This window comes from Salmo salar, chromosome ssa10, assembly GCF_905237065.1.
Source record: "Salmo salar chromosome ssa10, Ssal_v3.1, whole genome shotgun sequence".
In the NCBI taxonomy this organism is placed as follows: domain Eukaryota; kingdom Metazoa; phylum Chordata; class Actinopteri; order Salmoniformes; family Salmonidae; genus Salmo; species Salmo salar.
The window spans coordinates 85,961,499-85,971,976 of record NC_059451.1 but is presented as its reverse complement, the minus strand read 5'-3'; the positions used below and the strand labels follow the sequence as shown (position 1 = coordinate 85,971,976).

General features: G+C 43.3%; 1 protein-coding gene across 2 annotated transcripts in view; it reads left to right on the top strand.

The window, feature by feature from the left end:
- Positions 1–389: 389 nt before the first annotated feature.
- The window catches only part of cdh13 (cadherin 13, H-cadherin (heart)), a 513,598-nt gene continuing 503,509 nt past the window's right edge, over positions 390–10,478 (top strand). For both annotated transcript variants that reach the window (XM_045688176.1, XM_045688175.1), the window contains exon 1: positions 390–583. In XM_045688176.1, the coding sequence (XP_045544132.1) occupies positions 539–583 (45 nt within the window). In that variant the 5' untranslated portion in view covers positions 390–538. The remainder of the gene's footprint in view (positions 584–10,478) is intronic.

Sequence of the window (10,478 nt, the reverse complement as noted above, 5' to 3'; positions counted from 1 at the left end):
GATTATGAAGCCAGCGCTTCTTCAATAACGTCGTTTCACGAAACAGTGCATGTCAACACATTTAATGTTAATATATTGACTATGTTCTCGATATTTTCATTTTAAATTACTGATATCTCGCAATAAGGAGACATACATCTGCTCATCTGATATGCAGGCATATCATTATTTACAAATCGAAAAAAAAAATATCAAAGGTTGAGGGGATCTACTAGTTGAATATTCAAACACATATGAATGCGTGGCAGTCCATGTAAATTGTCTATAGATTATACAAATCAGACCCAATACTTTTTCAGATTGATACAGATGCGTTATTCCGGCTGGTATAAAAAAAATCCCCCTATAAATCTATTGGTTGTGGTCTCGGCGGCGCCTCTGTCCAATGCTTTGCTCATGAGGCTGCAGTTCTATTTGGGAAGTTGGCAGCTCGCGACAAGCTCTTTACTCTCACGCTCGCAGTTCGACTCTGGAATTATGAGCAGAGCTGGTCAAACCTGTACCTTGTTTTGAAATTTATTCCCAGAGAATTGAGACCATGGAGATTGGCATCCGCATCCTCATTGTGTTCCTCGTCTCACAGGTAAGCAGGATCGTTTTATGTGGCAATGCATAGCTCCCACCCGCATTTGTTCATCCATGATTTATATTCCAGTCTTTAACATGCCACTTAACTAACTGCAAGGGGGGTAATGCTGATTTGCATTGCATATCCAACGATATTGCATGCTTGTCTCCATAGATTGAATGAAACCTAGATATAAAATAAACTACATTAAGCCAATATCATTTCAGAACGGTGAAACGTACAGTAACTTAATAGCACGAAAGATATGATTGGGAAGCAGTCGAGGAATAATACTGCCAGTGATTTACATGTAGCATTTGCGGCACCTAGTCGTTTTGGGGAGTGAGTGTCGAGTTTGGCATTAATCTGCAGTGGTCAGACACTCGTTTTAGAGATGCCGTTCACATTTAGCCGTCCATTAAGGACATCGGGGTAATGTGTGGAGCTATGTGCAAATCACGGCCGAACTCTTGTCTCCAGCCACATCAATATTCCGCTCAGCTACAAAGTTGAGCGTTTCTTTGGCTCTGTCTGTGTTCATGTGGGTGAACGAACGGTGTGAAGGGAGGATTCACATGGCAGGCAGCTCTTGAGCTCTCTGAGAGTATAACTGAAGCAGTCTGTCTAACTTGAATAATAAGGCCAGGGTGGTATTGGACGCTAGGAATGCAATTTAGATGCATTTTCTTGTATATATTTTCCATCTCCGTTTCCTTTTGACAGCCGCCTCTAATGTAGGCTATACTTGCTCAGATAGCTCGCTGCCAATCTTATCTGGCATTCCTTTGGAGAGACTGATAACTTGGAGCAGATGCCTCCGTCAATCACACTTTGCTCTATTTAAGTGCTGAAGGGCAACATAGCTGAATAATGACACAGCAAAATCAGCCTAGTAGGCGACCAATTTTCAAAGCCTTGGTAGTTTGTAGGCTACTGTTACTCATCATTGCAGAATGAAGTCGCGATGAAAATATGAAACATGGGGACATTTTACCACGGTGTGCACTCAACAGGTGCTGTCGATGGCCTTGTTTGAGACCTGGATTCCTAGTAGGCAGCATCAAAGGTGACCACTGTCCGGTGAACACCCAGTTGTCTCTCTCCATCAAAGGGCAAGGTGCAAGCAGTCACAGGCGCAGAATTTTGACCATCACGATTAGTAGCTTTACTTTTCATATTTATTAGTTGGAGCCCGGATGTTTGTTACTCAACTTTTGCTATGAGTAGCAGCATTCTCAGGTTACCAAACAGACTCAGTATTGTACTACTGCTAAACTTGCACAGCATTTATTTCCACTGATGTCTGGCTAAAATGGCAGAAATTAACATACATTGTTAGATTAAAAAATAGAGTTAATCGGGTGCTGGCTGCTACATGTGAATGAAGGAGAAATAAAAGTGAATTCCTGCTGCATCTGGAGAGAATGGGTCCCAGACTGTTACTGCCAGAGTTGTCTGGCTCTCTGTTGGCCCAAATGCCAGATCAACACAACTTACATTAAAGTTCTTATAGCTGTACCTTATGCCTCTATCATGTCCTGTTACCCCATGTGTAATATCCCATGTTAATCTGCCTATAACACACTGAATACAGCCCAATATCAGTATATTACTGTACACTCTGTGTGTGATCAAGTGAACCACTGTTATTTATAGCAAGCAGCCCAGGTAGGGCGCCAAGTTTGCCTCCAGAATAAGCTGCTGCTGTGCCCCCCATAAATCCCTGTATTTGAAATGAAACGCTAAGCAGTTGAGAGCCTCAGCGATGATTCAGAATAAGAACACCACAGCCGGGAGGTGCAGGTGCCAATATTTCTCTATCTCTCTCTCTGCCGTTCTCCCTGTCTCTGGCTCTCCTTTTCTCCCTTCCTTTTTACCTCTTTTTCTCTGAAGCAGTCTTGTGGACCTGGAGACTGTTTATTTTATAGACTTATCTAAGTATTTCCTCAAAAGGCACAGCACTGTGCAGGTGGTTTTAGGGAATGAAAGGGGAAAGATAAAGGGCAAGAAAGTGATGTGCCTCTCTTCTGTAAGATGACTGCAATACAGGCAGTAGTTATTCTTTTCTCCGCTAGCACCTGGGAGTCAGTCAGTGAGCTCGGCCGGGAAGATAGATTTGTTGCTCTGGACGTTTATGGGTCTGGTGGTCAACAGACTGTTAAAGTCCCCTCTAAGCCTCCCTGCAGTGTGAGTGTGACAGGGGGGTGTTGGCAGTCCAGGGGAATGTTAAAGTGACTGTTCAAGGGGGAATGGGAGAGCGAGCGTCACCTTGGTGCCTGAAAACAGACAGACAGGAGTGCCCACCTCAGTGACCCTCCTCTCCTCTGCCCACGGCTCACTCCACTGATCCAGCAGTATCAAAGAGAAGGGACACAGCCATGCCCGCATGTCAACTCCATTTATTACTGCAGCAGCAGGTGCGGGGACAGGGGACTACAAACACACTCCACTGCCTGCCCTTGGCCAGTTAGACAAATACACACACACAAACACACACATAAACACAGACACATACGCTCATATCGCTGCCAAAATTCAAGATGCACACAAGCAAATTTGATTTGCTGAGAATATAAATCTTATCCCTACTGAGGCGAGTGCTCAGAGGTAGAAAACATCTCTGTTTTACATTTAACATTTACATTTTCATTTAAGTCATTTAGCAGACGCTCTTATCCAGAGCGACTTACAAATTGGTGGATTCACCTTATGATATCCAGTGGAACAAGCACTTTACAATAGTGCATCTAAATCTTTTAAGGGGGGGGGTGATCTTAGATCTTAGTGATCTTATCAAGCTTAGCTAAGCCAAAAAGTATAAAGTCATCCCTCCCTTCCCACACACACACAATTCCCAGCCATGCCCTCAATTAACCCTTTAGCCTACTTTTACAATGAACCTTAAAGTTTGGGAGACGTTTTGGATACAGAGTAGGCTAAACCACATTCCTCCCAACATTCTGTATCTGGTGTTTGGTGTTTTGAGGAGCTTTGTATTTCCTAGTGTTAATTATGTCCAATGAGGGAAGCCAGTCATTAGTGCTGATGGCTATCGCATTCTCTCTCTCTCTCTCTCTCTCTCTCTCTCTCTCTCTCTCTCTCTCTCTCTCTCTCTCTCTCTCTCTCTCTCTCTCTCTCTCTCAACTTGTGAGGGGTGCAGCACTCCACCCAAGGTCAGCTATGGATCTGATGATTCATACCCCCAGATCTATTTGTGGAACTGGGTTACAGATGAACATCAAAACAGCCTGTTATCAGCCCTCGGCCATGAACACACAGGTCAGGTGGCTTGACCCCAGCATCCTCCTACATGTCATGGATGAGCTGCGTGTCCAGTGGTAATGAGTGATTATGTAGACATTAGCTGTTGGAGGGTTGAAAGTCTTGCTCTCCAGTGGTGTAATGAAGGAAAGGTATTAAAGGAGAGAGCCAACCCTGTGATGTTAGAGACGTTGGAGAGCTCTTAAGAGTTGATTTGGGTGTAGCTGTTATTGATGGCAGCCATACTGGAGTAAAAGCTTCCTGGAAATGATGATGCTGAAGGAAATGCACCTGCGTGAATGCACGCATGCACGCACACACGCACGCACGCACGCACGCACGCACACACACACACACACACACACACACACACACACACACACACACACACACACACCGCTGTCTTAATGGAAGACTAAGCGAAGCAGGGAGCGAGCAGATCTCCAGTGCTCTCTCCCCTGATGATTGTGGTTCAGCGGTTCACTTTAATGGACTGTAAGGTCTTAACTCTGTTCACGGAGTGTTTGACCTTGTGGGAAAGTGAACCATCCATATCTTCTCTGCCTGGAGCAAAGCAATTTAGCTCTCATGGAATGGAGGGGTAGAGGACTGCGAGGTAGGACTGGAGGGAGATGTTTTCCCAGCCAGGAAACTCAGATAATTACAGTAAATACTGTATGTCCCCACACAGAGAGCTCTCCATTTGAATCTATCCAGGTTTAATATCGGCCTGCTGTAGCCTAATTATACAAAATGCCAATGGATATAAATTCAATAAATGTGACAACTGAAAAGGTTTCTGTCATGGGAAAATGAAATAATGGCTTATTTGTGTGCCTGTGTTAGTGTAGAGAGAGAAAGAGAACCTTGTGAACTGGCAGACAGTGTTTGGCTGTATTTATGTTATGAGCACACACATGCACAATCACACACACACGTTTTGTTCTTCTATCCTAGTGGGGACCAAAAATTAACTTCCATAAAAAATCCTATTTTCCCTAACCCTAACCTTAACCCATAACCCAAACCCTAAACCTAACTCCTAACCGTAACCTTAAATCTAACTCCTTACCATTACCCCTAACCCTAATTGTAACCGTAACTCTAAACCTAACCCCTAAGTTTAAAATAGCCTTTGTCCTCATGGGGATGTGGGAAATGTCCCCACAAGGGAGAATTGTTCTTGTTTTACTATACTTGTGGGGACTTTTGGGGATTTTAGGTCCACACAAGGAAAGAAGAACACACACACACACACACACACACACACACACAGTAGAGCAGGGTAAAGTGGAGGAGGAGATGGCAGTGGGATGGCGTCACCCTGTTTCCACGATGTCTTCATCTCTTCGTCTGTTTGCTGTCATCCTTCCGTCAGGCAGATAATTGCTGGGGAAGAGCTGCAAAGCCCGGGACTCCCAAATCCTCAGTACAAACAGAAACAGCCAGGCAGCCAGAGAGAGAGGGAACCAGTGACTGTCTGAGGCTGAGCATACTGCACTGCTAGCAGGCAGTCTCTGTTTCCATGCCAGACTCTGTTTGTATCACTCTCTCTCTCTCTCTCCATTCTCTCTCTGCTCCCTCATTCTCTCACATTTAAAACATGTATTCATGAGTACTCACGACTCACACTCTCTCTCTGTTTTTCCTGCCTCCCATTCAAATTCACCAACAACACAGACAGAACACATCCCAGTCAGAGATGTACACAAGCACACATTGTGGCTTTAATTTGTGTCTATGTGTATGGGGGTGACAGAGCACATGCTCATTATAAGGCTGTGTTCTTGTGTCCTCTGTCTGTGATGATTCCATCCCGTTGTATAAGTATGAGCTGCTGCGTGTGTCTGTGATGATTCCATCCCGTTGTATAAGTATGAGCTGCTGCTTGTGTCTGTGAGGCTGAGACTATAGGACATGGTAATGATCTATCAGTGTGTAGTGAGGTATTGAGAGAGAGAGAGAGAGAGAGAGAGAGAGAGCTGGTATGTGAGTGCTGCTGAACCCTGGGCAAGCATCATCTACTCAGCAGGCTCTGTGGGAGCCAGACAGACCAGCCAGCTGAAAGATGAGAGAGACGCTACATGAGGCATGGTAATATGGAGCTGCTTACGGTGCACTATCCCCCTGTATTATACAGTGCACTATCCCCCCTGTATTATACAGTGCACTATCCCCCTGTATTATACAGTGCACTATCCCCCTGTATTATACAGTGCACTATCCCCCTGTATTATACAGTGCACTATCCCCCTGTATTATACGGTGCACTATCCCCCTGTATTATACAGTGCACTATCCCCCTGTATTATACAGTGCACTATCCCCCTGTATTATACAGTGCACTATCCCCCTGTATTATACAGTGCACTATCCCCCTGTATTATACAGTGCACTATCCCCCCTGTATTATACAGTGCACTATCCCCCCTGTATTATAGAGTGCACTATCGCCCCTGTATTATACAGTGCACTATCCCCCCTGTATTATACGGTGCACTATCCCCCCTGTATTATACAGTGCACTATCCCCCTGTATTATATGGTGCACTATCCCCCTGTATTATACGGTGCACTATCCCCCCTGTATCATATGATGGACTATCCCCCCTGTATTATACAGTGCACCATCCCCGTGTATTATATGGTGTACTATCCCCCGTGTATTATACGGTGCACTATTCCCTCTGTATTATACGGTGCACTATCCCCCCTGTATCATATGATGCACTAGCCCCCCTGTATTATACGGTGCACTAGCCCCCCTGTATTATACGGTGCACTATCCCCCCTGTATTATACGGTGCACTATCCCCCTGTATTATACGGTGCACGCTGTATTAAAAGGGTTGTGAAATACTAATGAGCGGCGTGATGATGACTTTGGTGCTTAACAAGGAGAAGCTCTTCCCTCTGGACGGGGAGGTGTGTGTGGACGCATGGCGTTGGGAATGATGGATGACAGGGGGGAAGATAAGTGGGAGGCAGAGAGAGATCTGCATCTCCCTGATTTATGGTGTGTGTGTGTGTGTGTGTGTGTGTGTGTGTGTGTGTGTGTGTGTGTGTGTGTGTGTGTGTGTGTGTGTGTGTGTGTGTGTGTGTGTGTGTGTGTGTGTGTGTGTGTGTGTGTGTGTGTGTCACTCCCGCTGATTGCTGCACTTTCACTGGAGCAAACTTTTTACATACTTACCTTTTCACTTTTCTATTCCTCTGCCTCTCTAACTCTGTGCCTGTGATTTTATGACTCTGTCCCCAGCCAGTGCGTCTCTGAGGGGCTGAACTCTCTGTGCCATTTCAATGTGGCCTAGCATTACAGCAGTCTCTTGGAACAAGCCAAATGGAACACTTGTTCTGAATGTAGCCCATTATGCTCTTTCCCTGCCACCCTCCGAGCTCGGAGAGAGGGTGGTAACCAGTGGAGACATTAGAGGCCATGGCTCTCTTCAGAGAGAGGTGGTCCTTTTTCACCCCTGTCTCGTGCTCTCCCCCCTGCTCACTAGTCCACCTGTTGCCTTTCATCTTCTGTAATCCACATCAGAAGGTGTGAGCAGAATGTCACATCGGGGAGAGAGGGAATCAATCAACCTGCCTCCACCCCGACAACCGCAGTACTTCCCCTGGACTGCAAGATGGCGACATGGAGCCAGATATCCTATTGGGATGGAGACCGTGACAATGCTCTTCAGATCTACCTACCCAGCCCCATTGTTTGAAGTGTGTGTTTTCGAAAATGCTTTGCCAAAGCAGATTGGAGATTAAACATGTGAACTTGGCCGTCAGAAGTGAGTTACCGTCGGAGGACTAGGAATTAGAACATCCAAAGCACTATATTGGTAAGGAGGTCGCTTGCAGGCAATTAGAATAGCTTTCCCCTTTTATTGCTTTTGATGTCGTCGTGTGGTGGAATGAGTGAGCCAGTACTTTAGTCTGCCTTTGACTGGGGGCTGGAAGTTAAATTGATTTAATTTAGATACAATTAATATCCTCTTTTAAGGGTTTGGTGGTTGTGTAATGCAGTCTGAAATGATGGGTGAAATAGAAGGGATGTTATTGCCAATGACCTTTTCCATACCATAGTCATCATCCACCATATACAGTGGCTATCACCTAGTTTTATTTGCATTACAAAGTGGGATTGAAATAGATTTAATGTGAATTTTTTTGTCATTGATCTACACAAGATACTCCATTATCTCCATGGCTCCTGAGTGGCGCAGCGGTCTAAGGCACTGCATCGTAGTGCTAGAGGCATCACTACAGACCCCGGTTTGAGCGCGGGCTGTATCACAACCGGCCGTGATCGGGAGTCCCATTGGACGGCACACAATTGGTTCAGCATCGTGAAGGTTTGGCCGGGGTAGGCCGTCATTGTAAATACGTTTTTATAATAATAATAATGTCATAGTGAAAATAAAATAATATGTTCTATAAACGTTTACAAATTAATAAAATTAAATAACTTAAACATAGCCGTTGCGTAAGTACTCACCCCCTTTGTTTAGGCTTTAAAAAAAAAAGAAAGTGGTTTAACAAATCACATAAATTAAATGGACCTGTGAAATAATAGGGGTTGACATGATTTTTGAATGACTACCGCTTCCTCTTTCCCCCATACATACAACATTTCAAAAATGGCCCTCAGTCAAGTATTGAATATCAAGCACATATTCAAATACAAAGACCAGGGAGCTTTTTGAAAGCCTCATAAAGAAGGGCAGTAATTGGTTGCTGGGTCACAATAACAAATCAGACATTCAATATCTCTTTATTAAGCATGGTCAAATTAGCATTATAAATTGGGTCGTTCGAGCCCTGAATGCTGATTGGCTGACAGCCGTGGTATGACAAAACATTCATTTTACTGCTCTAATTACATTGGTAACCAGTTCATAATAGCAATAAGGCACCTGGGTTTGTGGTATATGGCCAATATACCATGGCTAAGGGCTCTATCCAGGCACTCCACGTTGCGTCATGCATAAGAACAGTCTGTGTTATATTGGCCATATACCACACCTCCTTGTACCTTATTGCTTAATTATATTATGCTGTGGATGATGTATTAAACCACCCAGACACATCAAAGATACAGTCGTCCTTCTGAACTGAGCTGCAGGACAGGATGTCACCATGAGGTCATTGGTGATTTTAAAACAGTTACGGAATTCAACGGCTGTGATCAGAGAAAACTGAGGATGGATCAAAAATATTGTAGTGACTCCACAATAATAACCTAAATGACAGAGTGAAAAAAGAATACAAATATACAGAATACAAATATTCCAAAACATGCACATGTAAGCAACCAGTGGAGGAAAAAGTAGCCAACTGTCATACTTGAGTAAAAGTAAAATTATACTTAAAAGTTTTAAAGTATTTGGTTTTAAATTTACTTAAATAGCAAAAGTAAATGTTATAGCAGAAATATACTTAAGTATCAAAAGTAAAAGTATAAAAATTTTCAAATTCCTTATGTTAAGCATAATTTTCTTGTTTTTTTAATTTACAGATGGCAAGGGGCACGCTCCAACACTCAGACATCATTTACAAACGGAAGCATGTGTTTAGTGTGTGAATTAGACCATTTTCTTGTCCTGTTAATCATTCAAAATGTAACGAATAATTTTGGATGTCAGGGAAAATGTATGGAGTACATAATTTTCTTTAGGAATGTAGTGAAATAAAAGTAAAAGTTGTAAAAAATATAAATACCGTAAATTCCGGACTTTTTTCCCACGCTTTGAACCTCGCGGCTTAAACAATGATGCGGCTAATATATGGATTTTTCCCGCTTTCAAATTTGTGGGTCCTGACAGCGTGGAGCATTGTCAAAAAAAATCCACTATCATCAACGGGTTTTGAAAGGCTGGACTGCTGCGTGTTGAAGAGGGCTCAGCGGGGGATTTGCCTCCGGATGAAAGTGACGAGAGCGACAATGAAAACGATCCAATATCGGATGAAGCAATTCTGAGGCTATTCAACTCCGACACCGAAGGAGATGACTTCAGTGGTTTCAGTGCACAGGAGGAGGAAGATAGTGACCAATGACTTTCTTGGTAGGCTACTGTTTACTGCAAATTTTTTATTTTTTGTTACAAGCCGTGTTTCGTTAAAACCTATTTATTTTTGTTACAAGACGTGTTTCGTTAAAGCCTATTTATTTTTGTTACAAGCCGTGTTTCGTTAAAGCCTATTTCTTTTTGTTACAAGCCGTGTTTCGTTAAAGCCTGTGTAAAGTTAATTTGTTTCAATGTACCGGTAGGCACCTGCGGCTTATAGACATGTGCGGCTTATTTATGTTCAAAAAAATATATATAATAATTCAGTGGGTGCGGCTTATATTCAGGTGCGCTCAATAGTCCGGAAATTACGGTAGTAAAAAAAACGACTTAATACTTAATACTTTCAAGTATTTTTACTTAAGTACTTTACACCACTGTAAGCAGCAAGGCACTAAAGTAATACAATTTTTAGCTTAAATGCAAAGCCTTATGTTTGGGGCAAATCCAACACAACATATCACTGAGCAACTGCCTCCTTATTAAAGCATGGTGGTGGCTGTATTATCGTATGGGTATCCTTGACATTGGCAAAAACGGGAATTTTTCAGGATGAAAAGAAACTTGATGGAGCTAAGCACAGGCAAAAT